The sequence below is a fragment of the Panicum hallii genome, chromosome 6, assembly GCF_002211085.1.
Source record: "Panicum hallii strain FIL2 chromosome 6, PHallii_v3.1, whole genome shotgun sequence".
Lineage (NCBI taxonomy): Eukaryota > Viridiplantae > Streptophyta > Magnoliopsida > Poales > Poaceae > Panicum > Panicum hallii.
This window is the reverse complement of record NC_038047.1, coordinates 21,601,504-21,622,348: the sequence shown is the minus strand read 5'-3', so window position 1 is coordinate 21,622,348 and position 20,845 is coordinate 21,601,504. Positions and strand designations below refer to the sequence as shown.

Below are 20,845 nucleotides of genomic sequence, written 5' to 3'. Positions count from 1 at the left end.
AGGGACAGGGAGATTTGGGTGGATTGGAGTTCTCCAAGAGGGAGACGGCAGAGTGCGGCTCTATTTGGGGGATTTTGGAAGTTCTTGGCGGATTGCAGATTGGAAATATAGTTTTTACTCGGCGTTACCGGGTTAAATAACCAGCGGCTGGGTACAGTTTTACTGCTTTGAAGTTGAAGAGTCGTTTCAGGGAATATTCGAAAGTTGAGGGGTCATTTGGTGGATTGTTTAGATAAAATATTCGATTAATCATTTTTTCAGGGTTAATTGTCCTGAAAAAAGGGGTTTTTCGAATTCCAGATCTAACTTCCATCATTTGTACCATCACACCAGTTATTTACCATGTGGACATTTTTACACTGCATGCCACGACTTTTGGATCCTTATTTCCAAATCTAAGGGATTTGGATTCAAGGCTCGGGGGCTACAGGATACGTGGCATCGACTACTTATTTTTTTGAATTTATTTGAAAAAGTAAGTAAGGAAGATTCAAGACTAATGTGACTCTCAGTCTGATTCTCCGATTCAATCTAAGGCTCGGGGGCTACTCCATATGGAGTGCGATTTTTCAATCTCACACCATACCAAAGAAATAATTCGGGGCATGAGCACCTCATAGCTTCGATGCAGCTAAGTAAGTACTCAAAGAAGAACTTCAAGACGGAGATTCAGGAGAAGCCGAAGACTACTTCGAAAGTACTCGATAAGCCTGCAGTACTCAGCTATGAAGAGCTCGGGGGCTTGTCAGACCCGGGGCTAAGGGACTGTGTACATAACGTAGTTTAAACAAGGTTAAGAGATAAAGCCCGTCTTATCTCTTATTTATATTGTTTTCTACTTGTTTGAGTAGGAGATAAAGCTAGTTGGTACGGAAGGAAACTAGCCGAGTTATACCCGGGTACGATTCCTTGGCTAGTATTGACTAGATCCATGTAACCCTGACCTCTCGGATATATAAGGGGGGCAGGGACCCATTCAAAACACATCCCAAGATTATTCTACACCCAAGGCAATACAAACCATCACACAGGACGTAGGGTATTACGCGCGTCGCGGCCCAAACCTATCTAAGTTTTGTGTTCCTTGCACCTTCGAGTTCCTGGGTGATGAGGACATCTCTCCTTTGCATACAATGCAAGGACCGATCACTAGAGCACGTGCGCGACAATTGGATCTCCAGGTACGTTCTAACCTTGTCAATTATTTTTCAGAACTTACGCTTGGTTCCATGCATGTGTTATTGATTAGGAATAATGGAGAGGATCAGCAAGGACTTGGAGAAGGCTAAGGACCCAAGCAGGAGGAGCTAGGACGTCCACACCAAGGAGAAGTTCACGTCCATCTCGACTTCGACTCCACTTCGGAATCCAGAATCTTCACCAAAACTGACGCCCTGGCCACATATGGAGTTGTATTTGGACATTCTATATATGGTTGGAACCAGAATTTCATAGAGCTTCCAATGGCACTAGTGCCACCTCAAAATTCATTCTGAGTCGACGGGAATCGTCGACACAAGTGGGCGTCCAGAATCAGACAGGGTGCTGTGTCACCGTCTTTTGGGCCGTTGGCCCGTGTACCGTGTTGAAGCCCGTTAGGGTTGCATCTAGGGGACTTGCACGCCCCTAACTTCCTTTTATTCAGTATCCATCGCCACCTTAGGGTTTGGGTTTTGCTTAGTTTCATTCTGTCATCAAACAGTGTCGCCGTTCATCGGTTTGTGAGACCCCATCTCGTAATCAAGTCTGTTTGATTGCATCTCCTGTTCTTGCTTGTGTTCTTGATTGCGCTTGCAGGGATAAGCCTTCGTGGTGAGGTCATTCATGTGAAACGGGTGATAACCAACGGAGCAGTGGTGTAGTGATTACGGGGTTCTGTTCGTTCGGAGCCTTGGATCATCAACGTCAAGTTCTCCACCAATCAAGTTTACCGTACCTCTCGGAAGATCGGGACTCAGCCTCCTATCAAGTGGTATCAGTTATTAGGTTGCCCATGAGGTATTATTATGTGCTCTTTAGATTTGTTTTGTTTTCATCTTGTAGTCCACAAAAAGCCAAAAAAATTGTTACTCGTTCCGACCTACAACCCTCGCTCGGCCTTTTGCACAATTTAGTTTCGGAGTCCGTAGTTCTGAGTTCGTGTCCTAGGTTGAGTTTGGTTACTGGTTTAGATTTATTTTAGTTCAATTTTGTTTAGTCCATCCGCTGCCATCCACACAAAAAAAAATCAATCTACAGAAACTTTTCCATCCACCACCGATCCATCTATTCGTATCCAAATCAGTTTCCACCGCCACAAACCCTAATTCGGAGAGTCCTCCTTAAATCGGGCATAACTTTTCGCTCGGAACTCCGATTGAGGTGAATTTTTTTCTAGAAAGCTCTTGAAAAGTTACACATACAATTCCCCCGCTACGCCGGGTTCAGCATTCTCAAAAAATTTAAAAAAATCAGGAAGGCACTCGATTCGGGCTACGAAGTTCCAGCACCAGTTTTCCCAAACGCTCCTGAAATTGTATCGATCATATATTTCATTGGTTCGAGCTAATATTTGGTGCTGTTCACTCTCTTGTTCCCCTGGTTGAGCAAAAATATCAAAAAAACAAAAGCAAAAAAAATTTGATTCCTACTAGTGCTAAAAGACAAAACAGGGGGAATTTGCTGTTTTCTATGTGCATTGTTGGATACCTGCTGGTACTGTCTTTGTGGCTCATCATCTTTGATCCTTATTCCTTGCTTGCTGCCACAACTGTTCTAATATATTTTTAGCCAGCAACTAGGTCAGGTTCTTTGGACACTTATTCAGCATTGCTATCTGTTACTAACTTGTGTGCCACATGCATATACTGCACTTGAGCCTTCCCAAGCTCCACCTTCTCCCAAGTAGAACAGGTACCCTGTGCAATCACACCCACTCTCTTCATGTTGTCATACCGGTCACCGTTTGCCACCTGCAGTGCTGGTAGGACACTGGTAAGAGCGGGGTAAGACGCATCTTACTACTTGTTTTTCCACTTCCACTTCAGAGAGTGTAGTCTTAGGGTTCACAACCTTTTGCCTTCCATTTCTGTTTTGTTCTAACTATGTGTTATCGCCATAATTTGACTGGACCAAGGGATGGGCCGAGAGCAATATGGGCTGAAGGAAATCATCGTAATGGTCTGCAAATCGGCTTCTGTGCGAACGTGTCAAGGGCCAGGATGGCCGTGTATTTAAGTATAATTTAAAAATAGTAAGTTAGAGATTGTATTGTAATTAGCTAGGGTTACTTAGAAAAGATCAAGTCTCCGAACTATAAATATGTATCGTGAGATTCAATGAAAAATCAATCAAGCATTCACAACAAACTCTCGGCGCATCGCCACCCCTTCTCCAAGGGCATTCTCCAGGTAATCGACATGCTGCTCCGATCATGTTCTGCATGGTCGGAGCAGCGTTGGCTTTATCTGTTTATCCTTGTGTTTCTCGTACTGAAGCATTTTTGATGGCGAGTAACACTAGTTATCTTAAACGATTATGATGCTGCATTGGTTTTGAATAGTAAATCCATGTTTTGCTTGCTGTTCGTAATCGTTTAGCTGCTCTTGTGCATGATCCAAGGTGCAACGGCAGCGCCTTGCTCAGTTATTGCTTAGTAGATCTAATCTATTATGGTAGTTCTTTGTGTTACGAGGAATTGGTTTAACATCCATATGATTAGGCCCTTCAAACGGGTTGAATGTACCAGCTGCATGTTTGGTGCCTTATGGTAACCTGACGAGGGATTGTTCCGGGAATCGACTTGTTAAGTTGGTTTTTAGGCCTCTCTTCAGGTTAGCGTATTGTTATCTTTCATGTTCGTTAGGCTTAACCACGTGTAGGATGTTCTGGTTATACGGTGAAAGCTTTTACCGTCGTAGATTGGATTAGCTTGACAATTACAGAGCATGCTTTTATCTTTCTATCGGATTCATGCAAAACGTTCACATTTTAGTAGATCCGATCTATTAAACGTGGCAATCGGCTTCTTGTAGCCGATTCTGAAAGGTACCCGAAGGTCCGATCTAGTACAATGATTCCATCGGCTTCTTTAGCTGATCTCGGGGTCGTTGTAAGAGCCGATCACGGCTCAGACTAATGTTTGATATGGCTATGCATGCAGGAAAATAGCTGACGAACAGTTTCTACACATTCCTGATCAGGTATAGGTCAGGTGGCACGCCTAGCACTTCACCAAGCCAGGGCGTGTGCCGAACTTCTGGGCCGTTGACCGAGGGACCGGGACCCACCAGCAGTCCCGGAAGCCTCCCGGCTCCTCGTGTTGCCTATCGCTGCTCACTGGTGGGTTTTGACCGACAACACATTCTGGCACGCCCAGTGGGATCTCATCGACTACTTCATCGACTTCACCGATTACATCGACTACTGCGTCGACTACATCGACTACTCCAGTGACTACTTCGACTACATCGACTACAATCGGCTGCATCATCTTCTTCGGCTTCATGGACTTTCATTGTCAAGATGCCGGACGAGAACCCGATTACTTTTGAGGAGTTGTCCGATGAGCACAAACAGAGGTACAATGAGATAAAAGCTGCTTTTGAAGCCGATCTCATCGGCTCGTTTGAAAGGACTCGTCACCACGGCATCAGATGGAAAGGATTTTCATCTGAAGGGGCACTTGACGAGGTGGATCTGTCTACTCCTACGGAAGAACGTACGCGAGCTCTCCGCCAGGAAGTCAACTACATGGTGGCTCACTCATTACACCGACACTCTAAGATCTTGGTGAACACCCTCGAGCACGTTGCAGTGCGCGTGGTGCAGGAAATTATGAAACACCAGTACTCTCCAACAGGACCTGCTTTAGGGAGTCACAGAGGGGAGTTGCCTTCTCAATCCAAACCACCAGTGCCTTACACATTTGCTGCTCCAGAGCAACAGAATTCTCCAGCATATGTCATATACAAGGTGGGAGGTGACCCTGCTGATCACCAATTCTTCAGTGAACCACCCAAGGAGGTACCGCATGGATATGTTTGTGCGTATATACCAGATGGTGGTAACCCGGCGCAACCCACGCAGAGAGCAACTGGAGGAACACCTGCAGTCGATGCCGATAAACAGGCATGGCTGGCTACCTATGCAACAGGACCGAGTCATGAAGGTACGCACTCGGCCCCAGGAGTTCATACAGTGGATCAAATTAGTGCCATTTTGAGAGATCAATTTGGCATTCTCCCAAGAAGGCGAGCGATCAGCTACACCAAGCCGTATCCAAGTGACTACGACCTGATTCCTCTGCCACCCAAGTATCGGCTACCTGAGTTCACCAAGTTCAGCGGAGCAGAAGGATCTAGCTCCATAGAACATGTGAGCCGATATCTGGCGCAGCTGGGGATATTTTCGGTGTCGGATCCGTTGCGGGTAAGGTTCTTCTCACAGTCTCTCACAGGGCCGGCCTTTGGATGGTACACATCATTGGGCCCTGATTCTATCCGCACCTGGAAGCAGCTAGAAGAATAATTCCATATACCATATCATTCAGAAGCTGCAGAAGCTGGGATTGCTGATTTGGTGCAGGTCCGCCAGAAGCGAGGAGAAACAGTGGCGGAGTACATCCAGTGTTTCAGGGAAGTCAAGAATCGATGCTACTCAATTCGAATTTCAGAGAAGGAGGCAGTTGAATTGGCGACTTTGGGATTGGTAAAGCCGATCAGAGATCTGGTTTTCCAGCTGGAGTTCAACTCTTTGGCTCATCTGGTACAAAAGATGACAGTATATGAGCAGCGTCACCCAGAATTATACCAGGACAAGTTCAAACGTCAAGTGGTAATGGTTGACGCTGAAGACTCTGAGGATGACCAGGAGATTGCAGTTGTGGAGTGGACACGGGGGGCAAAGCCCGTGCCCTGCAAGTGGGTGAAACAATAGGGCCCTCTAAAAGGTTTTGATTTTGATGTAAGTAAAGTCGAGCAGATATTCGACTTACTCTTGAAGCAAAAGCAGCTGAAGTTCCCTGAAGGTTTCAAGATTCCAACAGCTCAGGAGCTCCAGGGGAGATCATACTGCAAGTGGCACAACTCTTTCACTCACGGTACCAATGACTGCAAGGAACTCCGACGACAGATACAATTGGCCATTGAGCAAGGCCGATTAATCTTGGGGCAGACGCCATGAAGGTCGATACTCAACCATTCCCAAATGTAAACATGGTAGAAGGGTACGACCGGTCAACACGTCGTCAGCTGGATTTCATGCTCGGTATCAACATGGCAGGACATATGTCACGTCAACATACAAGGAGGCAAGAGGCCGGTTCCCGCGATCGGCCCCAAAAAGAAGAAAGAGACTATATCACCGAAGAACAGGTCAGGCATGTCAGGAATCAATGACCGGTTTCCTCTCATCTTCTGAGAAAATACCAGTATCAGTATCAATAGCATCTCCAACGCGAGACTGAGGAAGAAGAGTACGAGCGACGCACTGGGAAATGCCTCAGGAAGCGAGAGGATACACGATATCATTGGCATTGCCCGTTCTTCAAATATTGCTAGGATTCTGGTATGAAAAGACTACCTACCCTTGAGGATTGCCTAGAGTGCAATTCTCAGAAGCAAGATACAAGAAGCGCCTCGGTTTTTCAGCGTTTGGGACCAGGACAACCCTGCCATGAACAAGACAAGTCGACACATATAGTGGGAAATTCAGAAGATGAGGAGGACAAGTACCACCGACCACGCTGGTGTCCTGATGGGCTCAACCGGTCCCAGAAGCGGAGGGTACAGCGGCTGCGCAGCCTGGAGGAAGCCAAGGCCCAATACTTAGAAACATTAAGGAAGGCGCGGCCAGATTTGGTGGAAAAGGTCCACAACCCTCGAAATGTAGAGAGTTCTTCCAAGAAGGAATGGCGACCCAAGAAGTCGCAAGCCGATGTGAAGACATCGGCTGATGCACACATGGTGTTTGTTCTTCCTGCAGAGTTTCATGCACCAAGACATGAGGAGGTGCCAGTGGCTCAGCTTGACTTGGGGCCACGACCAGTCATTTTCGAGAAGCCCCGAGAAAAGAATTACAAGCACTTGAAGGCGTTACATCTCAAGGGGTACATAAACGGCCAGCCTGTCAGCAGGATGCTAGTCGATACAGGAGCAGCAGTTAATATAATGCCGTATTCAGTGCTGCGCAAGTTGGGGCATTCTGTTGGGGACTTGATCAAAACAAATATCACGCTAAGTGACTTCAACGGACAAACTTCAGAGGCACAAGGAGTCCTCGGCATGGATCTGACGGTAGGAGGTAAAACCGTCCCTACGTCGTTCTTTGTGGTCAACAGCAAGGGCTCATACACCGTTCTGCTTGGGAGAGATTGGTCCATGCTAATTGCTGTATACCTTCTACAATGCACCAGTGTCTGATTCAATGGGACGGAGATGAAGTAGAAGTGGTCCAGGCGGATGACTTTGTTGAAGTTTCACATGCTGCCATGAGTGTCTGGACGCGGAGGACCAGGAACCGATCTCAGGTGGAGGGCTGCGACCGCGTGGAAGCTACAAAAAAAGGGGTGAGGCTGGTTGTGACATTCAGGTAAATAGCTTGGTCACACCCTAGAGTTTTGGAGAGTTGTTATGTGCCAAATGTAGTAAAGGTGTGTTTGAAAGTGTTAATAATGAGTAAAAGTGATTGTTTGTATAATTATATTTAAATCAAGGTCCTTTTGTGCTAAATGGGTGAGCATGGAGGGTAGATTTGGAAAGTACAAGGGTTGTTTTGTAAAAGTTAAAAACTTATGTTTAAAACGCAAAAATAAGTGAAACTACCTTTTGGATGTATTTGTGGTGTAATTTTAAAATAGGTTTTATGCAAAGTTTAGAAATCATGCTAAATTTAAAATTGATTGTAAAACCTTAGCTCTTCTATGGGTGAGCCTTAAAGCAAAGTTGTGCATTTTGAAAAACTACACATTTTTGCTTTTGGGCCCATCTTCATTTGAGCAGTGGTGTGAAAGTTATTTATGCTTTACAGTTAGGCCCCTAAGTTTTCTTCTTTTCACAGTCTAGTCCCCTGTCTTCCTCCTCGCGCCCCCGTGCTCCTCTGTTCTGACCGCGCGCGTGCTCTCTGCTCTTCCCGCCGCCGGTACGGCTCCTCCGGCCACTGCTCTACGCCGTCACCGCTCCACCTCCTGCTTCGCCCCTTCCACGCGTCGCTTTCTTTTTTCCCGAGCTGCTTCTCGCCCTGACACTCCTCTCCGCGGCCGCCACGGCTTCCTCAAATCCCCGGCCGTTTGACACGCCGCCGCCGCCGTGGCACGGGCTGAGCGCTCCCTCGGAGCCCTTAGTTTCTTGCCCGTGAGCTTCTCCAGTGCCATCACATTCCATTCCCCTCTACACTTGCACCGCATTTCACCCAGAAACCCGAGCGCCATTGTCGTCTTTCCCCTTCCACTCCGGTGACCGTAGCCCACCGTGGGCAGTCACCCACCGCCACCCCCCGCCCTCGTGAACCCCCTAGGAAGCTGTCCCGACCCTCGCTCGTGCTCCCCAACACCCGGTCGCCTTCCAACCCTGACCGGAGCTCCACTGCTGCCGAGCGCCGCCGCCACCGCCCCTGGCTCACCGTGGGAAGCCCCTCTCCGGCCTTCCCCACTTCCAATTGAGCCCACCCCGAGCATCTCCACTCCTCCAGGACACTTTTTGACCACCTCTTCATCGCCCCCGACCACCGGAACGCGGTTCCCCACCGGTTCCCTCCGCCGCCGGCCGCCTGTCTCTGCTACACCGCCGTTACCCTCTGCCCCTTTCCAATTCAGTGTAGCCAAGGGTGCGCAGACCCCCTGCGGTACTTTCCCTCCGCGCAACCTCGCCACCGGTGCCTTCCCTCGCCGGCGGTGACCACCCCCCCCTCTCTGCCCCCTTTCGTTTCTGGTCAAGGACCCCGGCTCAGAAGATGCAAAAGCCCGGGGGGCTATTTGCAAACCCCCAGACTCAGAGCAACAGTACCAGTCAAGGGTCTATACGTAATCGTGTCTGTTATTTTATGTGATTGCTATGGCTGTCTTGCAAAATTCATAGGAAATCACAGAAAAATCCAAAAATTGCAAAATTAGTTTTGTTAGAAAGTAGATTTCAAATTCTACCACTTTTGTTTATGAAGTTTGATATGAAACCAAATACTTTTGTACCTATATTTAATCTAAGATTAAAAAGGTATTTGGTATATATAGTTTCTACATTTAAACTTTGTTTCTCATGATTGTTGACATGAATGTTATGTGAGCTATGTGTAACCTTGAGTTAAAGTTTCAAACTTAAATTTGTTTTATAACTTAATTTCTTTTGAGTTGGACATTTCAAAATTTTATAAACCTAGTTAGTTAAAATCTTTTTCTATTCTTTAATGTGATAATGATTAGGGTATAGTTAGATTTCCAAAGCTTATGATCCTTTTTATTTCAAGTTTGAATTTAAATTTGGAGTCAAATTCAAATTCAAATTCAAATGTTTTAATTCTTGTTTGCAATAGGTTTAGAGATATCCTCATGAACTTTTGTGTGTTAACTTTTGTAATATAAAAATCTTAAAATTAAACCTTGTCTTACTTATTCTATTGCATCTCATATAGAATCAACGACGCTTGACGACGGAGATTACGAGTTGGTCTTAGGCCAAGACCAAGGGTTTTCTGAAGACCCAGCCCAAGCCGTCGAGTATTTAATTGAAGCCCCGAACCAAAGTTCGGAAGTTTCTGACACCCCTGCCCCCAACCCCACTCAAGAAGGCAAGCCCCGGTGCATAACCCAGTATTTCAAATTACTACAATATGCAATCTTATACATCATACATCTTGCATTACGTCTAGGAGTTGCAATGACACGCTAGTTGCATGATATCTTAGGAACCCAATGTACTGTACCCGAGTCCTTTCCGCATAATGCTCTACTAAATAGGACCGGTAAAAGTCGGGTGATTCCCTGTCACTCGCGCGATATAGGAGTTGCTTGTTTACAATTCTGCAACCACTATAAGGATGATGGACAGGGTGATGTGTTGTATCATGACCTAAAGTTTACCTTGTCTGTTTTGATAAAAGCTTTAAGGTCGAAATGTGTGGTAGTGGTGGCTGAGCGTTTGAAAGTACTAGCCACATACCGCGAAATATGGTAAGCGGTAAGCCTAGTAACCAATCAGCCCGGCAAGTGGACATACTGACCAGCACATGTATTTGGTTCTTTTGGTTACTTGATTCGACGTGTGGGAATACGTGTTGCAAGGGCAACCAGGAGTACGGGTTTTGTAGTCGCGCTACAGACGAACGTCCTGCACACATTGGGTCGGCGTATGGTCCTGCAGTCGCTTGGGGTGGCCCTGTCCACAACCCGGAATGAAAGGCAAACGGTTGCTTTGGAACCCCCTGTTGGACGTTCCAAGCGTGTGTGTTAGGTTTACCTTGCAAGGTTAAATTCGATTCGGATCGTCCGCCTCTCACGAGGATTGAGTGTGACAGTTCGTGTATTTGTAGTGCTAGATATATTTTGTTAGTGTGAAATATGTGTTTGTTTGTATAAAGTTTAGGTGTGTTTATGTGAAGTTTTTGAAAGTTTAAAGTGCAAGTAAAAAGGGTATTTTTGTAATTACAGAAAAACTTAGGGTTGTTTTTGCAAAATGTACCTGGATAAAGGTAATTTCAAAATGAGTAGAGGATGGTTTTGTAAATATGCTTTTCTTATTTATCCCTTGTAAAAATATATATATATATATATATATATTCATTCATCCAAAAGTTGCATTAAAAATTTAAGTGTTGAATTGTGTAAAATTTTTGGGTAAAATGGTAAAAATTAAGGGTGTTTACGTAATTTTATAAAAGTACAAATCCTTTTATGCAAATGTTTGAATTACAAAAGTAACTTTCAAAATTACTCAGGACTAAAGTGTAAAAGTGCAAGTCATCATGACATGTCATAAATGCTTGCATTTAGGTCCTGAATTTTATAAAGTTTCATTCTTTAGGACAAAAGCTATACAAATCCGACTTTTGTTCAAAGATTTACATGTAAAAATGTAAATTTTGAGTTTTTAAACTTGAGCCCTAAAGCAATGTTGTAGAGTTTGAAAAACTCTCCAACTTTCGTTTTGGGCATTTCTTCATTTGGGTTTTACATCAACGGGAAATTTTAGTTATACAAACAGGTCCCTGCAGTTTTTAAAATTTGCGCATAAGTCCTTGGAGAAGTCTGTTCATCCTTCTCCTCTATCTCCTTATCCCTGGCGCCTTCCGCTGTCTCCATTAAATCCACTGCTGGCGTTGTTCCCTTAGTCTCCATCCCTATCCCCTCCCTCTCTCTCTTCCATCCACGGGCACAGGGAGCAGCAGGCACTCGAGCTCGGTCGGGCGGCTGGCGGCAGCGCTGCTGTAAGCAGCAGCGGGCGGGCCGCGGCGCCGGGCGGCGGCTCGCGGCGCGCGGGACGCGCGGCTGGCGAGCAGCCCCTGGCGGCGTCCAGCGGCTCTGGCGCGCGGCTTGGCCGGCGGCTGGCGGCAGCGGCGCGCTGGGCGTTGGGGCGGCCGCGGCTCGGCGCGGTCCGGGTGGCGCAAGCACGGGCGGTCCAGGCGCAGCGCGTGCAGGCGGGCAGAGCGCGGGCGGCCGCAGGTGTGGGGCGCGGCTGCGGCTTGGCGGCGCAGGAGGCGCGCAGCGCGGGGAGTGAGCCGGAGCGGCGGAACGCGGCGCCAGGTCGGGGTGGAGGCACGGCCCAGGCGGAGGCGCAGCGGCAGCAGGCGGGCCCAGGCGGGGCGGCGCTGCGCGAGGAGGCACAGTGCGAGGCGCGCGGTCAGGCCGAGCGGCGGGCGGCCCGGCAAGGCGGCGGCCGCGGCCGCAGCTCGGCGTGGCTCGTGGCAGGGGGCGCCGAGTGGTGCAGGCACACGAGCAGCAGGCGTGTGCGGTAAGACATGGCTCGGGTGGCGCGGAAGCAGGCAGTGGGTGGCTCCAGGCGTAGCGCGGATCGGTGTGCGGAGCGCGCGCGGCAGTAGGCGTGCGTGATGCGGAGGAGCGCGTGAGCCGAGCGCAGGAGCGGGAGCTAAAACGTAGCAGAGTGGAAGCAGCGCGTCGGCTCGGAAGTGGCGCGGGCTCAGGTGCGGGCGAGCCCGAGGCAGAGCGATGTCGGAGCAGAACGCGCGAACGGCTCAGGAGTGAGCTGATGCGGCGCGACGCAGGCGAGCACTGGCGTCAAGCGAGCACGAGAGCGAGAGCGACATGGTTTAGGCGATGCCGGAGCTCGTGTGCTGGAGAGCCGGTGCAGGTGCTGGAGCGGCAGGAATGTGAGCGGCACCGAGCGAGTGGCGCGAGCGTGCGCGCGGTGGCGTGCGGGCGTTGGCGGTGTGGGTAGAAGCAGAGCAGGCCTATGGGCATGAGCAGGTGATGTTGGAGTGCGACGTGCCAAGCAACGGCACGCGCAGGAGGAGTTACGGTGGAGGGTTTCCTCGTGAGATGCACGAGGGGCAGCAAGCTGGAAGGAGAGGAGGCAAAATCGAAGGTGACAATTACGGCGAGGCGAGTCGGAAGGAGGAGTTATGGAGCGAAGGCGGCAGTTAGGCGTGACGAGCTCGGAGGAGTCTCGATGCAACCAAGCATGGTAGTCCTACAGGAAGTTACGCGAGTGTGCCGGCCGTGTCTCAGCGGCACACGCGTGTGAGAAGTGGAAGCTTAGCCGTGAGCAAGGAAACCTTAAGGTTCGCGGAGGATTTGGCATAGCGAACCAATCCGGCTCTGTCGTCTCGTCCCAGGAGTCCACGACACCCAGCAATTCCTTTTCCTCGTCGATCACTAAGCAAGACCACGAGTCACCTCGGAGACTACCCCTTCGACCATCTTCCACCCACGGCAACCCTCTGCGACGAACTTCTTCGTCATCCACGGAGTCTCGTCATCGTCGAGCTTATCTTATCGTCGCCAATCCTATTCACCGCGGGAATTTACTTTCCGCGTATTCTTCTCCACGACTAAGTCTACCCCAAGGTTTGCCCTAATCCACTAAATCCTTCTAATGCCGGCAATTCCTTTGCCAGAATATCGTCATTATCTTCCTGTTATCTGTTTTCCCGGACCAGGGACTTGATTGCTACGTTTTAGAAAGTTCTAGGATGTTCCTTGTAAAATTTCCAAAGCTTTCTGTATTTCAAATCGATGAACTTCTACATTTCATAGATTTCCATAAGAAGTTCATAAAAATGTAAAATCAGTTTCGTTTGAAACCCTAAGTCAAAACCTATAAGTTTTATGTTGTGATCTTGAGTGAAAGTCTTTAATGAGTGGTTTAGGTCAAATGTTAGAGAATGAATGTTTTATTGTGCCTTATATTGTATGCTTGTGTTATAGCTAGAAGATAAATTATAGGGTGTATGCTTGTGTTATAGCTAGAAGATAAATTATAGGGTGTATGTTTTAAGTGGAGAAGTGTGATAGTTAGTTAATCCTATCACCCTAGAGCTCATATCCCTACCATCAAGACATTGTCCTCGTCTTGATTGCCGTTTATTTAAGTTCTTTGTCGTAAAAGGATCCCTGTTAGTTTGTGTAGGTCTGCTGTTAGCCAAAACATCTCTACGATTATGCCTCAGCATCAGCTTTTGGTTCAGCCGCTAAGCATCAATTTTCTTGAGTCTATGGTGTTTCTATGTAACAGCTGTCAGTCGATGCTTCTACCATTGGCTGGTTAGCTGATACGATTGTTACCTTTCTAGTATCGGCTACTGCCGATACAGTTCTTTTGTTCTGTTCTACATCGGCTACACATAGCCGATATATCAGAGACACCCACGATCTTAAGGTTCTTACCATCGGCCGACCCAAGCCGATTCTAGTCGTTTTCCGTATCGGTCAAACACGGCCGATCGATCCTTAGTTTTCCCACCCTTATCTATACACTTCTATCAGTCGATTCATCAACTGAGAAATCGGCTATATATCTATCGGTTCTATACCCTTAACCATACCCCATTGGCTGTACGTCACTCAATAGTTGTGCTGACGTAATCGAGTCGATACAACCACACCTAGTTACCTAGAAAAACACTTAAGCACATCTCAGTTAAGACAACTGCTTTAGGAATCATCCTTCTGCCAAAGTAATCGATGCTTCCATCGATCGTCCAGGAACCTGATACACTCGTCAATCAGCTAAACCCTCGTTGTTTCTAACCAGCTCTGCGGTAACCCTTAGCAAGTAGCTGATTCTAAATAGTTGTTTCCCTATAGCTCTATCCAAGTTTAGTTGCAAGTCTTTTGTTTGTTATGTAAGTAATATGTTAAAGAAGTGTTGAATTGCAATTTTGTTGTGAGGTGAAATAGCTTCACGTGCATGCTTTGAATGTGATGTCGCATTGCATGTAGATACGACTACTTCCGCACGCAGTTCCTACAAGATCTTCCAAAAGTCTACGACGGATGTTCCTGAAGATCAAGTAAATGTCACCAAGGGATTAACTGAAGCCCCGAACCAAAGTTCGGAAGATGTTGACTTACTGACTTCAGACCCACCAGTAAGGCAAGCCCCGGACATAACCCACTATTTTAATTATACTGCAATCTCTATCTATTTACGTATTCTATGCATTAAGTTCTTAGGAAATTTCTTGAAACCCTAGTTGCATTCTCCTAGGAACCGATGTATTGAATACTAGTATTTGAGTCCGGCTAGCTGCTATGCTAATAGGGCCGGTAGAAGTCGGGTGATTTCCTGTCACTCGCGCGATATAGGAATTGTAATGTTTACATTCCTGTTACCACTATAAGGATGCCGGACGGGAGTTTTGTGCGGTATCATGGTTGAGGTGATACCCCGTCTGTGTTGATGAATCTGATAAGGTCGCAGTGTGTGGTAGTGTGGGTTAAGCGTTTGAAAGTACTAACCACATGCCGTGAGTTATGGGTAAGCGGTAAGCCTAGTAGCCAATCGGCCCGAGGAGTGGACATACCTCCCACCACTCGATTGCTTCTTTTGGTTACTTGGTTCGACTGGGGAAATACGTGTTGCAAGGGCAACCAGGAATACGGGTTTTGTAGTCGCGCTACAGACGTATGTCCTGCACGAGTGATGTGCGTATGTTCCTGCAGTCGCTTGTGGTGGACCTGTCCACGAGTCAGAATGAAAGGCAAACGGTTGCTTCGGAGCAAATGTTGGATGTTCCAAGCGTGTGAGTTAGGTTTACCTTGCAAGGTTAAATTCGATTCGAATCGTCCGCTTCTCACGCAGATTGAGACTGCTTGATCCCTTTATCACACAGAGTAAGAAGAGCAACTATATGATAAGCAATACTGATGGATGAGATAAAGAGCTCTACCTTGCTTGCTTAGTTATAAGTGCTTATCTAGAATGGATAATCACATAGAACTTGAAAGCTAAAAGTTGACAATAAGGATCTACTCTTAGTTGCTTTTTCAGCTGAAACTAAACCCAGAACTTTTACAAGCCTTCATAAGTCTAGTTATGGGCTAAAGTATACCCAATTCCGGGTAAGCCTTGCTGAGTATTAGTATACTCAGCCTTGCTAGCTTTATGTTTTTCAGGTAAAGCCTTTGAAGACCCTACTCTTTCCTTGCCCTGGCCCTTTGCTCTTCCAGAAGATTGGTCCGAGGAATGGGATCCGTCCCCGACCAATACTGATGATCTCGAGTGATGTCGTGTCTGGGCTTAGCATGACATCCGTCTTGACGACGTGTTGTAATCGTCGCGTATGTTTTCCGCTGCCAAAAACCATAGCTTTAATGGTTTGTACTCTTTTCTCTAGATTTGAAACTTCATATTTCTTTTAGAAACTCTTGTAATGTAATTCTCTGTAATGTAAAATGTGATGGTGATTGTATCTCTGGACTCACCTTCGTGTGAGGTAACCTTATTTGATCCTGTGTATCGGTGGTTTATCGGGACGTTACCCGACAGGCCAAGGGATTATACCGTTTGAAGCACGTTGGAGCCCTCTGGAGTGGACTCGCGTACTTGAGCCGGTATAATTCAGGTTGGTTCTGCCACAGCTGGTATCAGAGCTATAAGGTTACTCTGGAGATACATTTTACCTTAAAAATGCTTTCAGTATAAAAATTTGACCAACAAAATGTTTGACAAAACCGCGTTGGATTCATTAGGGATTATGCTTAGTACGTAAAGCCCTAGGGTAATGCTTATGAGGGAAATAAAGGTGGCTATAGTATATGTATATATAACTCTAACTACCAGCATTACCTTTCTGTCAAAACTTAAATTTATGCACAACCCAACTTTACTTTTTGTAACGACATCTTCGATCGTGAGGTAAGGAGGTAAGGATCCTCAGCCAACTGAGGGAGCTTGGCCTTCCCGTCGGTGATGCGAACCGAACGCTGTTTCTCAAGCAGTGGCCTACTTGAGATGCTGCCAATATACCAACCTCGGTTGACTACATTGGGAGTATATGGTTCGGCGCAGGGTATGGCGATTGCAGATCATACCCCCGCATTTTGCGGTACCCCCGTGAATATGTTATCTCGATAACGTATGTTAACGTTGTCTGTACGGCGGTAATTGTACAGATGCTGTTTCTATAGTGAACAGTAATGATTGGGGACGCTTTCATAACATGCTGGCATGAAAGGTTCAACATATATATATTGTGATTTTCTGCAGGTATGCTAACCTCGTTACGTAAGCTTGAACGTAAGAACAACTAGTATATATATAGGGAGAGACGTATTTATATGATGCCACCGTACTTAACCACGTAAGACCAAGATTACTTGGCAGTTATTTTTGGTTGTGAGGACGTGTACAACGTGCATGCATCCTGACATTTTGAATTGATTCGATTGCCTTGTTTGCTACGTTGATGTACGGAAATATGTGTTTGTATCTGAATGCTTGCCTAGACTTTGTGTTGTAGGAGCCAACATAATCTGCTAGTTTAAACCTTATCGCTGATCTTAGCTCGACAGCTAAATCAAACCCTTGATTTCGCTTTGAATCTGCTTTGGCAGAAACATTGAGTTTCTTCTTTGATGGTTAAACCTTGATGGTTATCATCAAATCCTTCAATCCATCATTTAGTGATCCATCTATCCCCTCTCGATGTTGTACCTTATATTTTTGGTTATTCTGGTTACAACATCTGAAAGTTACACCTTCGATTTTTGCTCAGATGATTTTGGATAAATTAAAAAGATTTATGACAATAGTTACTTTTTGCATACAATTCTCCCAGCAAAAGTCATGCATCATAACACATACCATCTTGGTCAGCGCATGGTGTTGCATCGTCATCGACAATCCGTAGACTAACTAACGGGTGTGCCTCCGGTGCAACTTAGGGTTGTCTTCGGCTTCCTAAGTCTTTCTTGCTGCTGTTGGCACTACAAGGTTGCTATTCCTCTTTTGTGGTGGTGTTTAATCACATGATCATGTTGCCGTGTCGGAACCTAAGGCCTCATGTGTGCTGCAGCCATATGATTGAGCCATTAGGAGCGCACTGGTGACTAGGTCTATGTGACGTAACCCCACTGCAATCTCTTCTTATGCAACCTTACTAGTGTCCTAACTTTTGATCCTCGTCTAAGGATGTAGAACTACCCAGGTATTCGTTACGAGAGAACGGTTGTAGGATGCGAGTCATATGCATCATCAACTCATGAGCGTATGCATCATACTTCATGCATTTCATACGTGCATACATTGCAAGTATCATCATCCTTGCATCATAGTGTATGCATCATTTGGTCAACATCATGATAATTGCATTGTGTCTTATACATCATCTTGATCGTGCATGGAGTCCTCCATCCTCATGTTGCACCATCATCGCAATCATACATCTCAACAGTGCATTCCAATCATGGTTATATATCGAGCATTGCACTCCAAATTGGAGCATTTTATCTCTATCCCTTGATTGCATCGGCATAAATAGGCATGTTTTACAATCAACATAATCTAAATCATTCAGATAATAAAACTCTGAGCAGAAATGTTTTGAACATCACTTATCAGTCTCTTGTGCTATCCTCACTAGTTAACCATAAGTTTTATGATGAATGTCGCCGACATTTATCGTCCTCATGTTGTGATCTTAGCTCTATGAGAATTTGATCACCTTTTCCTCTCTTATCTTGTCAAACTCATCTGTGTACAATCTCTTCATGATCTCGTTATACTCATCTCGTCATCAACCTCAATCTTCTCTGGTGTGATTGCTTCTTGCCACGTTTGATGTGTGATTTGCTTTTCTTCCCTTAAAGAGTCTTTCGTCCGAATCTCGGGACGAGATTCTTTTTAGGGGGGAAGGTTGTGACAGTTCGTGTATTTGTAGTGCTAGATATATTTTGTTAGTGTGAAATATGTGTTTGTTTGTATAAAGTTTAGGTGTGTTTATGTGAAGTTTTTGAAAGTTTAAAGTGCAAGTAAAAAGGGTATTTTTGTAATTACAGAAAAACTTAGGGTTGTTTTTGCAAAATGTACCTGGATAAAGGTAATTTCAAAATGAGTAGAGGATGGTTTTGTAAATATGCTTTTCTTATTTATCCCTTGTAAAAATATATATATATATATATATATATATATATTCATTCATCCAAAAGTTGCATTAAAAATTTAAGTGTTGAATTGTGTAAAATTTTTGGGTAAAATGGTAAAAATTAAGGGTGTTTACGTAATTTTATAAAAGTACAAATCCTTTTATGCAAATGTTTGAATTACAAAAGTAACTTTCAAAATTACTCAGGACTAAAGTGTAAAAGTGCAAGTCATCATGACATGTCATAAATGCTTGCATTTAGGTCCTGAATTTTATAAAGTTTCATTCTTTAGGACAAAAGCTATACAAATCCGACTTTTGTTCAAAGATTTACATGTAAAAATGTAAATTTTGAGTTTTTAAACTTGAGCCCTAAAGCAATGTTGTAGAGTTTGAAAAACTCTCCAACTTTCGTTTTGGGCATTTCTTCATTTGGGTTTTACATCAACGGGAAATTTTAGTTATACAAACAGGTCCCTGCAGTTTTTAAAATTTGCGCATAAGTCCTTGGAGAAGTCTGTTCATCCTTCTCCTCTATCTCCTTATCCCTGGCGCCTTCCGCTGTCTCCATTAAATCCACTGCTGGCGTTGTTCCCTTAGTCTCCATCCCTATCCCCTCCCTCTCTCTCTTCCATCCACGGGCACAGGGAGCAGCAGGCACTCGAGCTCGGTCGGGCGGCTGGCGGCAGCGCTGCTGTAAGCAGCAGCGGGCGGGCCGCGGCGCCGGGCGGCGGCTCGCGGCGCGCGGGACGCGCGGCTGGCGAGCAGCCCCTGGCGGCGTCCAGCGGCTCTGGCGCGCGGCTTGGCCGGCGGCTGGCGGCAGCGGCGCGCTGGGCGTTGGGGCGGCCGCGGCTCGGCGCGGTCCGGGTGGCGCAAGCACGGGCGGTCCAGGCGCAGCGCGTGCAGGCGGGCAGAGCGCGGGCGGCCGCAGGTGTGGGGCGCGGCTGCGGCTTGGCGGCGCAGGAGGCGCGCAGCGCGGGGAGTGAGCCGGAGCGGCGGAACGCGGCGCCAGGTCGGGGTGGAGGCACGGCCCAGGCGGAGGCGCAGCGGCAGCAGGCGGGCCCAGGCGGGGCGGCGCTGCGCGAGGAGGCACGGTGCGAGGCGCGCGGTCAGGCCGAGCGGCGGGCGGCCCGGCAAGGCGGCGGCCGCGGCCGCAGCTCGGCGTGGCTCGTGGCAGGGGGCGCCGAGTGGTGCAGGCACACGAGCAGCAGGCGTGTGCGGTAAGACATGGCTCGGGTGGCGCGGAAGCAGGCAGTGGGTGGCTCTAGGCGTAGCGCGGATCGGTGTGCGGAGCGCGCGCGGCAGTAGGCGTGCGTGATGCGGAGGAGCGCGTGAGCCGAGCGCAGGAGCGGGAGCTAAAACGTAGCAGAGTGGAAGCAGCGCGTCGGCTCGGAAGTGGCGCGGGCTCAGGTGCGGGCGAGCCCGAGGCAGAGCGATGTCGGAGCAGAACGCGCGAACGGCTCAGGAGTGAGCTGATGCGGCGCGACGCAGGCGAGCACTGGCGTCAAGCGAGCACGAGAGCGAGAGCGACATGGTTTAGGCGATGCCGGAGCTCGTGTGCTGGAGAGCCGGTGCAGGTGCTGGAGCGGCAGGAATGTGAGCGGCACCGAGCGAGTGGCGCGAGCGTGCGCGCGGTGGCGTGCGGGCGTTGGCGGTGTGGGTAGAAGCAGAGCAGGCCTATGGGCATGAGCAGGTGATGTTGGAGTGCGACGTGCCAAGCAACGGCACGCGCAGGAGGAGTTACGGTGGAGGGTTTCCTCGTGAGATGCACGAGGGGCAGCAAGCTGGAAGGAGAGGAGGCAAAATCGAAGGTGACAATTACGGCGAGGCGAGTCGGAAGGAGGAGTTATGGAGCGAAGGCGGCAGTTAGGCGTGACGAGCTCGGAGGAGTCTCGATGCAACCAAGCATGGTAGTCCTACAGGAAGTTACGCGAGTGTGCCGGCCGTGTCTCAGCGGCACACGCGTGTGAGAAGTGGAAGCTTAGCCGTGAGCAAGGAAACCTTAAGGTTCGCGGAGGATTTGGCATAGCGAACCAATCCGGCTCTGTCGTCTCGTCCCAGGAGTCCACGACACCCAGCAATTCCTTTTCCTCGTCGATCACTAAGCAAGACCACGAGTCACCTCGGAGACTACCCCTTCGACCATCTTCCACCCACGGCAACCCTCTGCGACGAACTTCTTCGTCATCCACGGAGTCTCGTCATCGTCGAGCTCATCTTATCGTCGCCAATCCTATTCACCGCGGGAATTTACTTTCCGCGTATTCTTCTCCACGACTAAGTCTACCCCAAGGTTTGCCCTAATCCACTAAATCCTTCTAATGCCGGCAATTCT

At 47.6% G+C, this 20,845-nt stretch overlaps 1 protein-coding gene across 1 annotated transcript in view; it reads left to right on the top strand.

Annotated features, from left to right (window-relative positions):
* LOC112898162 (spidroin-1-like) overlaps nt 1–19,734 on the top strand; it is a 65,737-nt gene extending 46,003 nt beyond the window's left edge. Inside the window, exons 3-4 of the mRNA XM_025966543.1 lie at nt 11,299–11,918; nt 19,158–19,734. Coding sequence (XP_025822328.1) covers nt 11,299–11,918; nt 19,158–19,734 — 1,197 coding nt within the window. The remainder of the gene's footprint in view (nt 1–11,298; nt 11,919–19,157) is intronic.
* Nucleotides 19,735–20,845: the final 1,111 nt, after the last annotated feature.